Source organism: Vitis riparia, chromosome 2, assembly GCF_004353265.1.
Source record: "Vitis riparia cultivar Riparia Gloire de Montpellier isolate 1030 chromosome 2, EGFV_Vit.rip_1.0, whole genome shotgun sequence".
Lineage (NCBI taxonomy): Eukaryota > Viridiplantae > Streptophyta > Magnoliopsida > Vitales > Vitaceae > Vitis > Vitis riparia.
Genome location: NC_048432.1, coordinates 16,149,576 through 16,166,929, shown reverse-complemented (window position 1 = coordinate 16,166,929; position 17,354 = coordinate 16,149,576). Strand labels below are relative to the sequence as shown.

The window sequence follows — 17,354 nt, the reverse complement described above, 5'->3', positions numbered from 1 at the left end:
ATTTTTTATAATATTTTAATCTCTAATTTTTAGTTTTATCAAACATTATTACTATGTAAGAAAAAAAATATTTTTAGTAAGAAGAGAGAGTATATATACGGAATCAAGAGATTAGCAAGAGCTTAACTTTATTCATAAAAGAAAGTATAATTCAACCATGCATATCATAAAATAAGGTTATGTTTGGTTCCCGGAAAATACTAAGGAAAGAAAAAAAATGTAAAAGAAAATGATTTTTTCATGTTTGGTTGTCTTATGAAAAATATAAAAGAAAATCAAATATAATTAAAACTAATTAAAAACTTATGTATTTTAAAATTATTTAATATTTATATTGATGAGTTAAAATAAATAAAATGAGTTTGAAGTAAAAAATAAAAATAACTTATCAACTTTTAATCTATTTTTTATTTTCCTTCATTTTTTCTTTCCTTCTATTTTTCCTTTGTATTTTCTTTTCCTTGCATTTTTTCTCAAATTTTCTGAGAACCAAACATAGCCTAAAAGAAAGTGAGCTAAACATCAATTTCCAGTCACTCCACCAGGGCCCATAAAGGATCAGATAACGAATATCACCTCCGACATTTCCTTGATCGCTGACTGTAAAATTATTTACGTCTTCAATAGGGAGTAGTTCACCAGGGTTCATAATCGTATTATTTACTAGAATATTAGTGTGCGCAGAGAACGCATCATATCTGCTGTCCAATTTTAGCAAATGACCAGAACCCATTCCCGGAGACGGGACATCCGGTGGGCTAAATACCTCCCCTCCCCATTCGGCTTCTGTAGCCGTGTCTCCTAAATTGGTGAATATTTGCTTGGGCCAAAATCCTATGTCGGTGCGATTTTCATTGAGTTTAAGCCACCAGTTCCCATTAACTACATCCTACATTAAGGAAGAAAATGGAGAGGATGGGCTTAATCTCATCACAAGTGAAAGAGAAGAAAAATGCCATGCATACCTGGTAAATGGAGAAGGTTTTTGTGTATTGCTCTCCACCAGACGTCGAAACAGGCTCGAGAACCATGTCCACAGGCAAATCTTGTCTAACTTGTACATATCCGCCGCATTGTGAGTACCAATGGGACGATCAATTTTTGAAGCATACATTTCTGAATGCAATCTGGCTCTAAGGAGATCATCTTTAGACGTTCTTCTTATAGGAACAGTTCCAAATGGACATCCTCCACCTTCCCATCCCATTTTCACTGGTTTGGAATCGGGTTTTGGCACTTCCTTCTCTGGGCTCAACCTTTTAGGAATTGATATTGGTCTCATCTGCATCAGAATTATCTCAATAACATTTTATTCATGATTTATAATTAAAAAATTTTGGACATAAAGGAATTCTTTTTCTTTTTCCATCTATGTTTTTTCTTTTTTACTATATTAATAATCATTACAAAGATATTAATTCTATTGTTTTTCTAAATTAAAAAAATTATTGTGTCATTGTTTTGAAAAGTACTTCAATTTTTTTCTTATCAAAAACAAAATAATTATTTTTCTCCCTCTCAAATACATAACATTTTTTTGCACTTAAAACATAATATCATTTTTACAAAATTGAAAATGAAGTTCTTTATGAAATTCCAAATCTCATTAGAGTAGGTTTGACAATAATTTTGAGGAGTATTTTTAGCCTTACTAAAACTTAAAAATTCTTACTTTTCAAGTATTAAAAACACTATAAGTACTTTTTAGAATTACCGTCAAATGGACTTTGATTTTCTTTTTAGTGATTATTATTTACTTCAAAACAAAAAATGAAAAACTTGACATTTGTTTAATGATTTGGACTCCATAATTGATACCTACTATTCATCATCATGCATAGACACATGTTTAATAAATATTTTCTAACATTAATGGTAACTTTGATATATATATATATAATAGACTAATCAATCATTAGAACTATACTCACAAGTTTGAAAAATATTGCACTAATGTATAGCTCTTAGGATAAATTAATGTGATGAGAGGTCAATATCCCAATAATAAATGTGGTTTCCTTAAGCAAAAGCCTATTTTTTTTCCTCATTTTGCAAGATATGAGTCTTATTTACTTGCCTAATTTATATGTTCAATTCTCAAAATGTTAATGAAACTACGCAATAGGGAAGTAAAATGAAAATAATTCACTATAGGACACACAAATTGATGTATTTATAATAGAAACCAAATCCTAAAACAAACCTAAGGTGAAAATTATGTTTCTTCAATAAAGGATGATCAAATGCAGGTTGCTTGTAGAAGTCCACACAATCATATATATCTCCATATATTTGTCTGCATTTAGTAAAACAATTTCATGAATTTATTTTTTTATTTTGTTAAGAATTTAGTAATATTTAGATATAGCTTTGTCTTACCTTAATAGTCTTCACTGATGGTTTATTTAAGTGCTTAAGTTGCTTTTCTAATTCCAAATTTTCTTCTTTTGATAATTTCCTATATTCGTCAACCCCATTGTAAGAGAAAAGACAACAAACCAACAAGCAAGATAGAACAACCCTCAAACTCATCGATTTGACCTATAAAAAAATAAAATTAGGAATGTATGAAAAATATTTAGAACAATACTAATTTTTCTGTTTGGAAATGATTTTAATGAAGGTATTGTTAGTCCAATTGATAGTAATTTTAAAAAATATTTCTAGTTTTTCTAATACTTGAAAAATAATTATTTTTAAGTGTTAGAAAAGTTAAAAACACTTTTTATAATTACTATCAAACACACTCTTAATTTAATCATAAAAATAATTTTAATTAAGAAAATTAGTTAGTCTTTTAGATATAAAAAAATGTTTGTGTCAGTCTCAAATAACACAAAGCCCCCTCTTTTGCACTCAATCTCAAGTACCTAAATAATAGTTACACAATCATTTTCATGTCAAAAATACAAAGCAGGGCCTCAGTTTCTGGGCTTTTTTAACTTTTGCGGCAATTTTAAAAAATTATAATTAAAAAATGGTAGTTTTGAAAATATTGACAGATTTACGGCAGTTTTGGCCACGTGGAAGGTGTCTTTTGAAGAGACACCTTCCACAATTTTCAAAATCATGAAAGAATTGAATTTAAGCTAAAGGTGTCTCTTCAAGAGACACCTTCTACAATTCCAGAAAATTTGATTTATACTAAAGGTGTCTCTTGAAAAAACACTTTCGACGTGACAAAAAAATCCAATATGCATTAAAGAGGTGTCTCTTGAAAAGACACTTTCCACGTGGCAAAAAATTCAATATTCATTAAAGGTGTCTCTTGAAGAGACACTTTCCACAATTTGAAAATTTTGAATGTCTTATAAATTTGATTTTAAAGCTAAAGATGTCTCTTGAAGAGACACCTTCTACAATTCCTAAAAATTTTAATTTATACCAAAGGTGTCTCTTGAAGAGACACCTTCTAGAATTCCAAAAAATTATATTTATACTAAATATGTCTCTTGGAAATACACTTTACACAATTCCACAAAATCCAATATGTATTTTATTTGTGAAAATGATTTTAAAGCTAAAGATGTCTCTCTTTAATGTATGAAAATTGTGGAAAGTGTCTCTTGACACTTTCAGTATAAACCCAATTTTTTTAAAATAATAGAAGGTGTCTCTTGAAGACACACCTTCAATATAATTCCATTTTTTGGGAATTGTGAAATGTCTCTTGATACCTTCCGCAATTTTAAAAATATTGAGTTTATACTGAAAGTGCTTGTTCAAAAGACACTTTCCACAATTTCCATTCAAACAGTGGAAAATTTTGAATTTATGCTGAAGAGACACCTTCCATAATCACAAAAAACTGAAATTATATTCAGACGCCTTTCATCATTTTTAAAAAATTGGGTTTATACTGAAAGTGTCTCTTGAAGAGACACTTTCAACAATTTTTCAGTGAAAAAAAAGATAGTATTTTTTATTTTTTATTTTAACAAATAAAAAGTGAAGAATCTCCTTGAATTTAAATTTGAATTTGAATTTCAATTTTAATTATTGCAGGTACTAATCTAATCAGGTTATTAATTTTTTATTTTGTTGCAACCCCCATTTCATTCCCAAGTTTTTGCAATCCCCGTTTGATTCCTAAGAAAATCCATCCCCCATTTGCTTTCTGGGAAAGTCCATGCAAAACCCCCTAAAAAAACAAACAAAAAAATGTTTCTTTTTTTGCTCCATGCTTTTTGGATCTGTCCAGGGGTCTCTTTGCTTTTGTGCCATTGGATTTAAATTTCACAAACCCTCCACGATTTTTGAGCCACGCTGAAAAACACAACATTTCCCCTCAAATCATGATCACAAAGCTTTTCCCTCAAATCATGATCAGATTACGCTGAAAAAATTGGACAGATACCCTGTGCGCGGGCTGGACTGGTAGGAAATATTGGACAGATACCCTGTGCGCAGGCTGGACTGGTAGGAAATATTGGGAATTTTTTTTTTTTTTCAACTTTCCCACACTTTCTTGGCAACCAAACAGAATCACAACAAGCCGAACCACAAAAAAATTAAAACTTTCTCCATTATTTTTAGTCTACTCGGTTTCATTGTAAAAAAAAACAAAAACTTTATTTTTTTTACAACTTTCCCACACTTTCTCGGTGACCAAACACAACCACACCACCAAATATAACCACAAAACTTACAGAAAACACCGGGGGCAATGGTTTCTCAGATCTGCACTTCACTTCCCTCCTATTGGTGTTGAGGCAAGGATCTCCACCTTATGATCAACGTGCGGGATAGTGGGTTTTCGGGCAGAAAAGGTTTGATGCAGAGAAGAAAAATGGGAAAGGAAGAGAAGAAAAACGGGAAGGGAAATGAAAAGGGGGAATGGGTTTTTATATCTCATCCGACGTGTTATCCTACGTGTTCAAAAGTGCTGTAGAATTGGAATTATTTTCCAAACTATGGTATTTTAAATATTTTTTTTTTTTAAAGCAGTATATTTATCAAGAATCCCTCAGTTTCTTGCCAGATTTATGATTCATCTAAAAAAATCTGCAAGTGAGTAAGCCTTCTTTCTTCCATGTACAAATATCAACAGGGCATTGAAAATCTGCTGCCCCCCCCTCTTGCCAAGTGTCCTCGTCTGGACCTAGGAGAATATCCTCTCCATACCGGCCCCACCTAGACGATTGTGTTTTGTACTTGAACCCAAAAATTAAGCTGGTACACGTAAGTTTATTATTTAAGCTCAATATCGAGAAGAAGTGTGAAAATGAAGAAGAATGTAAGTTTATTATTTAATCCTGAAACCTAAAAGAAGTATGAAAATTAAGAAGAATGATATAAAATTTTTATATTTTCAATAAAGAGTTTTATTGATTATAAATAAAAAAATAAAAAAACATTAATTTAAATTTTATTTTTTTTGCAAACCTTAATAAAATTTAATATAATTTAGTGATTTGAAAAAAAATACACTCTTTTTCAAAAAAATAAAAATAAATTATTATTATTTAAAAATCAAACATCTTAAAAAATATATATTTTTAAAACTGTGTATATAAAAAATAACTAAAAATATGTCAAATTTATTTTTTTAAATGATATATTTTTATAATATATATATTTTAAAAAAATTAGTTTTCTAAAAATATTAAATTTTTAGAATAATTATTAAAAAAAATTAAGATTAAAAAGTTTCTCAAATATTATGGTAGAAAATAGTTTTGAATGGTATATTGATTTCTTCATATTTTATATCCTTCTCATCAATTATATATCTTTTATGGACCAAATCTTAATTTTTGGATCCAATTGGGTCAAAAAAACAATTATCCCTTTTAAATATATGAGGGAGTTAAAATAGAAGTAAGTATTGAAAAATTGTCCTTTTAATTTTGATTTTTGAAAAGTATTAAGGAAATAAAAAAAATATTAATTTTTTTTATATTTAGTTTGATTATAAAAAAATAAATATAATTAAAATTATTAAGAAATTTATATATTTTCAAATTATTTAATTATGAAAAAAAGTTGAAAATATTATATATGAATAATTTATGGATTTTAAATCTATTTTTTATTTTTCTTCATTTTTTTATTTCTTCTACATTTCCTCTTTATTTCCTTTCTCTTCTATTTTCCTTCAAATTTTCCATAAACAAAACATAACCTCAAAATCTCAGGACTCCAAAATTTTAATATTAATTATTTAAAAAGCCAATCATAGGAAATTTAAGACAAGTTAGAACTTCAAATTAACATTTATTAATTTCTTTACACATTTCTCAAAATTTATTTTTCCTCTTTTCTCTTCTATATAAAAATAAATTGTAAAAATATTTTTTATTCTATTTTATTTTACTTCATACTTTTTAAGATAAACCAAACAAGTCAATTTAAATTCTTTCGTGGGATTTTAAATAAACATAAAAAATTAAAAATTAAAAGGAGAAAGAAAATATAAAAAAAGGGCTACTTGGTTAGAAGGATGAAATCTTCCCAATTTGCATGTCTAACCTTTTGCGTTTTTTCACTTTGAAAAATACTTATTTTGGACAAAAATACTCTCACTTTTTCTTTTTCTTTTTTTTTTTGGTAAAAATAACATTTTTGATATTTTTAATCATGTTGAAAGACATTTATATAAAAAATTAATTACTTTTTAGATCAAAAAATAAGTAATGTTAAACTTTCGAAGTTAAGGTTTTTTCATCATTTTATTCAATTAATTTTATAAATAAATAAATAAAAAAAATTAAATTTAAAGATTTTTCTTTACTTCTTCAGAACATACAATATTTTTAAGTCATTTCATTTTCTTTGTGCTTTCAAATTAAAAATAATAACAAAACAAGAGAATTAATCATGTTTTTAGAAACAGATTTCTATTAAAAAAAAAAAAATTGTAAGAGAACACGATAAATCAAAAACAAAATGTTTTCAAAATGTTTTTAAATTATTTTCATGTGTAACTTGTTTTTAGATAACTATTTAAAACAAATTATATAAATATAAAAAATAATTAAAAATAAAACACCACATATAAAAATTATTTTAAAAATATATTTAAAAACGTACATTTCATTTTCAAAAACTATTTTAAAGAATTGTACCAAACAAACCCTAAGCACTTTTTTTTTCTTTACAACTTAAAATAATTTTCTACCTCAATGAATATATATCAATTTTATGAAAACATATACTGATTTTACGAAAATTAATTTCCAAACAAAATTGTATTTTTAAAAATAATTAAGAACTATTTTTAAAAACTGCTCTTTAAAATTTAAATTGGCTTTTGTCTTCCTCCAAAACATCATGACTGACGGAAGGAATCCCAATACCATATGTCAAGTGCAATGCTTATGCCCTGTCCCCTGTCACAAAATTATCATCAGCACCTGAAAACAGAAATTACAAGAAAGTAGAAACTCTCTGTCCCTTCACCCACCCAATATTTCATCTTTTTCATAATCCAATACCATACCATACCATCACCTGAAGCAAAGCAGCATTCATGGTTTCCAATAAAAAACAAAATAAAATAAAATAAAAAATAAAAAATAAAAATACAGCCCACCTGAAATGGTGCTGGCCCCAAACCTAGCAGGAATACAACTAGTAAGTAATCTCAACCCTAGTGCAGTCAATGGGGACACCCTAAAGAGGTTATAAGAGACTGCAGTGCACTGCCTGCAGTCAATTGAAGTTCTATCTCATCCATTTATATAATGAATTACTGAATATCTATACACAGTCATTTCCCAAGAGCAACCAAACACCAACAATTAAATCGAATCCTGGAAGTATGATTGTTCTGCCCCTTCCACAATCACAATAGCTTCTTCTCCATCTCCTTCTTTGATTCCATGTATTCCAACCAAACATCACCAAAAATCCCAAATAACATCCCACATTTCATGTATTATTTTATATTAAAAAACAAACTAGATTTTTCAAATTGAGTAACTATCCAACCTCGGAAAAATCATTTTAAATCAACTCCAGAAATAATGCTTCTTGTTTGCTGGTCAGCCCTAGTTCATTCAAGCTTAAAGTGCTCTCTCCATCACTGAAAGCGCGTCGAGGGTATGGTCTCACCTGTTCAACCAAAGACATACAAAAATGAGGGTTAAGCAGAAAAAACCCTTTTAACCTCCATCCAATTTTTCCCTGTATTTTGTGGATCAACTCAAAATAATGGTTAGCTATGTAGTGAATTTAAGAAAATAATATTAGTGGAAAAACCACACCTTATCTTTCTTTTTTCAATTTTTTGGAACAGGTTTCATTCCTAGAGAACTCACACAATAGATATGTGCACTAAATCAAGTTGACTCAATAATGCCTCTACCAATTTCCCTATTGACAAAGTTGTACCATGCTTTTATCTAATTCACCTGACTTTGGCTGGAGTAAAACCAAGTCAGCTGAGTTTCAGATGAACTTTAAGAATAATAACAGAATCATAAAAAGCCAGCATTATAGAGTTTCTGATGTGGCTGTCACTGTTTCCTAAGACTAAAGAACACATGATATATGGGTACCACCTGTGCTGACCTTGGGCTCCATTAAGAATCAACCATAGTGAAATAGGCCATGCTGCCTGTACATGGATTTTACTTCAAGACAGTTTTTCTTTCATTAATATCAAAGATAAAAAACCCAACCAGTTGATTTCACAGCTCAATATGTATTTTCAGTCTAAGAAGCATTGAAAGAAAACAGATGAACAATTACCAATCTGTAAGTGCCAGGCTTGACTGCTCTACCAACATCTATGAAGTTAAACAGAGACTGCAAAACAAAAAGCAATCAGGTTTGAGACAAGAGGATGACAAAATGCAGTAATTAATCAAGCAAAACTAGTCTTATTCACAAAATTTACCTGTAGCTTATCAGATTTAAGAAATCGACGGCCTCGTCGACTGCCATCAGGCATCCGCACAAGAAGAGTTACAGCATTCTCATCATCGGATCCTGGTTCTTGTGGCAGGGAAGCTTCTTTTGCAGCTAATTGTCTCTCAAACTCCTGGAATTAAGAATGAAGCATCAGGAATGCAGTAGTAAACCATTCCAATTATGATGTTTGTAGCTACCCAAAGGAGAAAAAGTGGTTACAAGATGAAGAAAAGGCTTACTCCTCCTTTCTAGCAGGAGGAGTGAAATCTGGAATCAGAGATCTAATTAAAGGCACTGTTATCCCCAGAGCAGAGTTAGAGGATGAAAGGATGTGTACATTCTAACAATAAGCATTACTCAAGAACACAAATTTAAAAAACAAATAAAAAATGAAAAATGAAAAAACATTAGGCATCATCGTCAGCCTACCATGTGCCCTTGAAGATTAAGATGTCTATTGAAGAAGTAATGTCTGGTGGAAATAGACCCTCAAAAACTAAAATAATTTGACTGGCTGGAAAGCAAGGACAGGCTCCTTATTGAATTCACTAAAAAAATTGAGAGATGAATGCATCAGAAAGACTACGACCACAGTATTAGCAGATGCCCTAGCAATTGAATTATTTGTCAACAGCCCATGTCATTGATTGAAACAAAAGCTAAGATAGAGAAACGGTAACAAGAACTAGAACTGACAACTGCTATCCCTTGGCACCATCTAGTCTTCATGGATAGCTAAGAGTGAGAAAGTTACTGAGCCAAAGCATTCTCCATCCTAGAAGCTTGTCTCCATATGAATGCTTTGGCCCAGAAATGTAGCGAGGATTTAAACCCACTGTTCTACCACCCACTGCACAACCCCATCCCCCAATCCAAAGGATGGAAACAAAAACTGAAAGATAGTTAGCGACTTAGTTGGGACCAGAGGCTGGAGCAAGTAAACACAGACTCCAGAAACCATCCCCCAACAACATGCTAATCTTTGAGTGAGAGAGAAGGAATGGTACTGTGAATTAACATGTTCTAAGGGAGAGCAGGCAGTGGACTGATTACTTGCTAAAAGAGGACAGTAGAAGATGGACAACTTGTTTAAGCTGATTACTAAATACTGTCTCCTCACGCTCCTTGGCCACAGACCTCCTATGCACCCAAAAAGGGGAGTCACAAACAGCTCCAGAGATGAGGTCACTCAAATTCTTAGCATATTCAGTTTCTTTTCCTTGTTTGTCACATCATTTTCTCAATCAATGAAAAACCAATATCAGAAAACAAGATTTGCCCTTGTCAGGACCTCCTCAACACAGCAGTTGAAGAAGACTAAAATACAGTCATAAAATGGTTACCAAGGCCCATCAGGGGAAAATGAAGGATATTCCTGAAGCATAATAATCTTAAAGAACTACTACAGCTTAGAGTGTAATAAATCTCAAAAAAATACATATTTCACTTTACTGTGCAAGTTATCTTATTGCAAACGTATTTCAAAACAATATGAGAAAATAAGAAAGTAGAAAATGAATCCATACTACTTGAGGAATATCAATGCAGAAAGGCATGATATCTAACATGCCAATATTGCAGCATACAAGCAAGGGAAGGTGTCTTCTCATTCCATCTTAAATAACAAGGTAATATAAATTAAGTAGGCTTTAATACAGAGAAATGTTAGATGAGCAGTTTCACACACCAGATACTGGACAGATTTTTGTATTGATCAGATACAATACAAAGTTTACAATTAACATTACCTGTTGCTCCTCCAACTTCCTACGAGATTCTTCTTCCCTTCGCCTTTCCTCCTCAAGAGCAGTTTCTCTAGCCATTTGCTCTTGTAAACGACGAGCTTCAGCTTCCTCCATAGCCTTTAATTCCTTTTCTTGGTCAGCTTGCAGTGATGCAAGATATGCATCATCCTGAATGCATCACAGAAGAGTTGGAATTCAGTGATGTCAATAAAGCCAACATCATTGCTGGTCTAAAGTTCTGATAAAAAAATTGCTGGTCTAAATTCATACCTGTTGTTCCCGTATCAAGCGCTGAGCAGCCAAACTAGGTGATGGGGGGCGAGCTATAGGCGGAAAATTTCTATCTAAACCAGGATGCATAAATCGATGGGGACCAAATCCAAAATGATCAGGAATTCCACCAAAGAGCGCAGCCTCAAGCATGACTGCCTCATCATGTTCCTCGGAAGAGATGCCTCCCCACTTAAAAGCAGTAAAGGAGTAAAGTCATATTCACATCCATAATAAGAGAATTAAATAAAATGATTTCAGGTTTAACTAGAAATTTTCATTGAGAATTCACAAAGGATTTATGTAATGAAAAGAGATACCTCATCAGAATGGAATGCAGTTCCATTGGGGTCAGGATCAGCACCAACATTCTGCTGCCTGGGACTGGACACTGGGCTGACCTCAATTGCTCCAGTTTCTTTGACAGATTCAACTGAGCCAGAAGACATACGTCTAGTCCTGTTCCTAACCAGTGGCTGTTCATCAATATCTTCAGCTTCATCTTGGATGGATGAGCTTCCTGCCTCCAACTTAGGTCGACTTGAAGTAACTTTGTCCAAAGAACCAAATCCTTGCCTATAAAAGTTAAAAGTCCACATATCAAAAACATATGTTGGTCACTCTTCAACATTGCCACTGCCAAAGGGGCACACAAGACGTACATGACTACCTCCATTTGCAAGCAACCGCACACATACCATCAATGTAAACATGCATACACAAAAAAGGGAAGGAGTTCCCCAGCATGAAATAATATCAAGTATGTATATATTATGCATAAGCAGCCCTCCCAAGAAAAAAGAAAAAATGAAAAAAAAAAATGAGAAGAAAAGAAGAAGAAGAAGAAGCATATACCTTCCATTTGGTGCAGGTAATTCCCTCAGCTCTTCCACCTCAGCTGGACTGTCAGCTCCCAGTTCTGATGCTCCTACTTCTCCCCCTTGCTCACGCAGTGCTTTCTCTTGTTCAGCAGTCTGGATCCATAGCAAGTCAAATGGGATCAAGACATAACAATGAACAACTCACAATAAAAAAAATCTACAGACCTTCAAGGACAATGAAACAGCACGTGCAAGTGCAGCATCTTCTAGGTGAGATGGCCTTTGTTGAGGCCCAGGATTACTTAACTCCTGCAGCACAATATAAAGAATCAATCCTTACCAACAGAGAAAAAGGGAACCACTCCATCCTAACAGTGGAAATCACTGTCACATACATTATGAGCACCAAATTGCTGATTTGAGTAACCTTCTTCAACCTCCCGTTTTGAAGCCTCAATGGCAGCTCGAACCATTTCTTCTTCTATATCATTTGCATAGTCAGGCAAATTATTAAAACCAGGAACAATTGGTCTAGAACGTCCATCATGAGAACTATCACCCAAAGTATCATCTCTTTGGGCATTTTGCCCTGCACCTTGTGCACTTGGAGCAGTTGGAATATCATCATCATCTTCATCCACAGTCATGACAGCCCCACGGATTTCTGGTCCATGTGCAGGGGCAGTATCAGTGACATCTTCTATTGCAGGAGTAGAGCCAGACTGGTGAGATGTCTCATTCCCATCCTTGAATTCTATAGGGATCTCCCTCACCTCCCTTGGATGTGAAACAGATGGTCCCCGTCTAGTCAAGTCAGAATCACTATTGAACAAACTTCTATTGGAACTTGGATCGAGGAGTGACAAAGGGTTCAAGTTTGTAGCAGCAGATAAAAGTGATGAAGCAGGCCCCTGGGATTCAACTGGGATTGGATCATCTATATCCATGAAATCACTTTGAGGAGCAGCAATTAAAGTTTCACGCGCACTGGACATGAAGGGCAAATGTTAACATTGATATTAAATGAAGAAACATGAAACATCCCAAGATACTCTTTGCCAGAAAAATCAGAAGATAAATAGAAAGGGGAAAAGAAAAAAGAAGGGAAACTGACATAATAGGTACTTGCATATTTCTATCTCCTTCGCTGAAATGTGCATTCACAGCTTCATTAAGATCACCACCATGCTCCTGATAGTCAAGGAAATATAAATGGAAATCAAATTAAAGATATAAAAACAACTAACTCAATTTGGAACCTCTCGCTCAATATTAAATGCTAGAGAACTTGCAAATACAAATAACTCCAAAAACTTAGTTGTCCTCTATGATTATCATTATGGATTCCCACTGATGTTCCAACACGATATTTGGCACCCACATGCTCAATTTCTTCCAAATTGCCCGTCTACAAAACTCATATTTTCATAAAAAGGTAAGAATCAAAGACATGATGAATGGGATACAGTAATTTATCAATAACTCTAATATTTTTTATGAATCACAATGCCCATGTGTAAAAGCTCCAACCATATTTTCTTTACATCATATGACAGAAAACTCAAATTCTGTTGGCCATTATCATACAGATGGATTACAATTGTTATCATCCAAGGCCCCTATTTTGAGGGCTGGCCTTTCAGTCTTCTGAAAATGAAATCAAATGGCTATGAAAAAAAATCCAAACAATATATAATAAAATCTCTACCAAATTATAAGTCCTAGACTGACAAGTCCAAAAAACCTCAAACTTCTATACAATCACCAATTCTATTAATTTAATCACAGATACTTCCTCCAGAAAACCCAATTAACTCACTTAGTCATAAACATAAAGCACGAATAAAACTAACGAAAACCCCCAAACCAGCAGCCATCAACACGCAATCAAGACCGTCCATAGACCCCAAACCAGAATCCACAAAAGGGAAACCCTAATTCAACAAAAATTCCCAACACGCACCGCCAATCCGACACATCCAATCAAAACCCTCACAAATTACAACAACCCATAATTCAGGGGATGAAAGAGAAATTACCTCGAGCTTGCGGAGGGCGACGGCCTCGGAGGCGCCGGTGATGCTGATAAAGGTATCGATAGCCTCCTGATTGGGGGTGGCCATGGGAACAAGAGGGATTTGGTGTGAATTATTCAGTGGTTTTGGCGGGGGGTTTGCAGAGGAATAGATGGTTGGGTGGAATGTGGGCGTTGGGGGATTTCTGGGGTTATATATAGGAAGAATTATGGGGGCAATTGTAATGTGAAAGAAAGGGCTTTTGTTGAAGTGAGTCTGTTTCTTGGGGCCTGGGGGTCTTCTCAATTGTTCTACACCTGACTTGCAGTCTAAGTAGGCTTTTTTAGATACATGCTTGTGGGAGGGGTCATCCTTGAAAGGATATTTTGGTCATTTCTGGTTTACATTTAAATTAACAAATTTCTAATAACAATAAAATAAAAAACACAGAGGAAAATGTAACATGACTTCTCTTCCATTCTTTGTTAAATAAAGTTAAAGAAAGTCCGAGAAAATACATTTTTCAATCAATTTTCCTATCTACAATAAATAAACAATCAAGTCAATGTAAAAACAATTCATCTACTCAAATTTAGAAATAATGAACTAAATTCGATTTCTAACGCAAGGTACTTAACTTGAACTTCATCCTGATGTCATTTTTCTAAACCCAAATTAATTGGGTTAATAAGACATAATTCAAAATTCATTTATAATGTTTTTTAAAATAAAAAATCAATATATTTATATAGAAATTTAAAAATAAATATAACAAAATTTTAAGATAATAACAAAAAAAATTATATATCATTATAAAAAATAAAAAAATATATAATGATATTTTTTTCTTAAAAATCTAAAAAGAACATGAAAATGGGTTTAGATTAGCATTGGGATATCAAAATTTTGGCTCAATCCAAATCCAAGTTGAGATTCGATTTGAATATTGAAAATGATTATTAAAGCTCGTTAAAATATAAAGTTAAGTTGGATTAGCTTGCTCTAAGTTGTATCCCCTAAAATTAAATAGAAAGATGAGGAGAAGGGGAAAATGTGATTTGAGATTGGTTTTAGCGGACAAAAAAAACTTTAAAAATTAAGACAATTGGAAAAAATATATAAATTCACAATGGATCTTCTCAATTTCAAACACCAAATTTGAGAATTTTAAATAAATTATTTTTTCGCCCAAAACTAAAGAATCTTGAACGCTAAAAAACTGCTATCAATTTGACAATCAACATATTTGATATTCTTTGGGACCCCCACTTTGGAAAAGACTTCCTTCCAATATCGTTTTAGAACTTTCCTATTTTTTATTTTATTTTTTTACTATTATCTCAATTTTTTAATATTTTCAATTTGAGGACTTATTTTAAGTGTGATTATGAAAAAGTGCATACGAGAAAGTGAAAAGGTTTCAAAACTATTTTAGGGTTTCAGTTATTCACATCGGAAAGAACATGAAGTAAGTAGTGTTTTGAAGGAAAAACAAAAAGACAGAGGTGTACGATGGTGGGCTTCGACCAAATGACACTCAATTCTTTTTGTTGTTGAAAGTGGTGGTAGGTTGGAGGGTTATTTCAACCCCTTTAACCAAACAACCCAAAATTTTAACGCCATGTTTGGTTTTAGTAAAATATTAAAGAAAAATAATTATTTTACCATGAAAAAATAAATAATTATATATATATATATATAATTAATATTAGTAAATGAGGGTTTTTTTTTTTTTTTTTCATTTCTATATGCTAAGCAAAACACCCATCTTGAAGACTAACAGTACGGAAGAGGAGATTAAAATCTCCGTAGTATTAAAAGTAACGTTTCTCATAAATAATCTTTATTTTAATAGAATATTTAATAATATGAATTTTGTTATTTTCCACAAGGGAAAATAAAATATAGTATATTTTTTAAAAAAATCCTACCCCTTTGAAATTAGACGTTTACCTATTATTGAAATAAGCACCTAATCCTTGAATCATCAAAATTTTATATAAACTAGTTCTCAGACTTCAAATTTTCTTAGTCACCAAACACACATTTCTGATTACAAGTTATTCAGTACTACAAAGAGTCCAAAACATACTCATTTTCTTTCATTTTAGTATTTTACAGGTAGTTTACTAATTTTAGCCATCATCTTCACCGTCAAATGTGACCGTCCCATGGATCTCCGGTTCATGTGCATAGACATGGGAAGCATGAGTGACATCCTCTATGGTGGGGGACGACCCATTCCCATCTTTGAATTCTATGGGAATCTCCCTTACCTCCCTTGGGTGTGAAACAAATGGATTCCGATCCCCGAAAGCAAAGGGGATCTCCCTCCTGTCCCTTGCAAAGGAACCAAATGGTGCCCAGCTCCAAAACTCAGACATACTATCAAATAAACTTCTCCCGAAGTTTGGACCAAGGGGTGAGAACGAATCAAAATCTCTTCCAGCCGCTGAGAAAATAGATGAAGCAGCTTCCCTGGATTGTTGGTGAGCTATATCAATCATGTCCGTGAGCTCATTGCGAGGAACGGCGCGAGCACTGAACACAGGAAAGTGAATGTGTGAAAGCCATGTTAGAGAACGAAATATGGAACATCAAAAGTACTCTATACTTAGAAAACATGAGGACCAAAAAAAAAAAAAAGATAGCACTGACATGGTTCGATCTCCTTCACTGAAATGCGCGTCCACGGCTTCGTTAAGATCACCGCCGTGCTCCTGAATACCCAAAAGATTAACGTTAAATAACGGAAAAATGGACTCCGAAAACTCAGTTTTTCAGTAGGAATAACAATTAACTAGGAGTATCCTCAAATCCAACGCATCTATAAAAAGTTTGATCTTCTTCTTCATCATGCGTACAGAAAGCTCCATGGTCTGAAAGAAAGCTCAAAGCTTAAGCAGTGTGTAAAAACTAATTTTTCTTCTTTGATACAAATGTACTGATTCTTCTCAACAAGCCAGGTCCTGCATACTTGTATTTTCATACAAGTGTATAAAACAGAGACTAAAAACATAAAAACTTTGATCACAGAGCTTTTCTACCAATTTTTTCATTCTTTCCATTACAGACGGTGGACGCCAACGAGGAAGACAACAAATTATTTATAAAAATAAAAAAGAGTTGCAAAAGCGAAGCACGCGCAAAATCAAGGAACACACTCGATCTACGTTCTAACCACCATCAACACGCGATCAAGAGAGTCAACTGAGAAATGATGCGCAAAACAGAAACAGTGATAATTAATTAATTAACAAAAAAATCGACAACACGACGCAGCAGAAACCCTAGCTGAAGAAAAAAAAACCTCAATTTACCAACCATTCAACCGAACCCTCAGAGATAACGACGGAGCAGGAATTCCTCAAGAGGAAAGTGAAATACCTGGAGTTTCCTAACGGCAACGTCCTCGGAAGCGCCGGTGACGCTAATGAACGTGTCAATAGCCTCCTGATTGGGTCTGGCCATTGGAGCTGGGATTTTGTGGAAACCAGTTACCAGGAGCTGCGAAATTTCGCTATTTGAGTGTGTTCGGGGAAGTGTCTGGGACCTTCTCCAATGTTCTACACATTACGTGGAGGGCAAATCTTTAAGTCTATATTTTACATAATTTCATTCCCTTTCCCTTAATATATGGATATTTT

At 32.9% G+C, this 17,354-nt stretch overlaps 2 protein-coding genes across 3 annotated transcripts; both read right to left on the bottom strand.

Annotated features, from left to right (window-relative positions):
* Positions 1-7,621: 7,621 nt before the first annotated feature.
* On the bottom strand, positions 7,622-14,013 carry LOC117931445 (plant UBX domain-containing protein 8-like). 2 transcript variants are annotated; one of them, XM_034852452.1, is made up of 11 exons: positions 13,732-14,013; positions 12,807-12,883; positions 12,088-12,679; positions 11,918-12,001; positions 11,727-11,845; positions 11,192-11,447; positions 10,872-11,063; positions 10,605-10,769; positions 8,843-8,986; positions 8,695-8,751; positions 7,622-8,055 (listed from the first exon to the last, which is right to left on the bottom strand). In XM_034852452.1, exons 1-11 carry the CDS (start codon positions 13,813-13,815, stop codon positions 7,948-7,950), a joined length of 1,878 nt encoding a protein of 625 aa, XP_034708343.1. In that variant the 5' UTR covers positions 13,816-14,013; the 3' UTR covers positions 7,622-7,947. The 2 variants fall into 2 exon arrangements, with proteins under 2 accessions (XP_034708343.1, XP_034708352.1); XM_034852461.1 differs by having other exon boundaries at positions 12,822-12,883.
* Positions 14,014-15,680: 1,667 nt separating this feature from the next.
* Positions 15,681-17,241, bottom strand: LOC117931455 (plant UBX domain-containing protein 8-like). Its single transcript, XM_034852473.1, has 3 exons — positions 17,095-17,241; positions 16,366-16,427; positions 15,681-16,248 (listed from the first exon to the last, which is right to left on the bottom strand). The coding sequence occupies exons 1-3, from the start codon at positions 17,176-17,178 to the stop codon at positions 15,843-15,845; spliced, it is 552 nt and encodes a 183-aa protein (XP_034708364.1). The 5' UTR covers positions 17,179-17,241; the 3' UTR covers positions 15,681-15,842.
* Between the last annotated feature and the right edge of the window lie 113 nt (positions 17,242-17,354).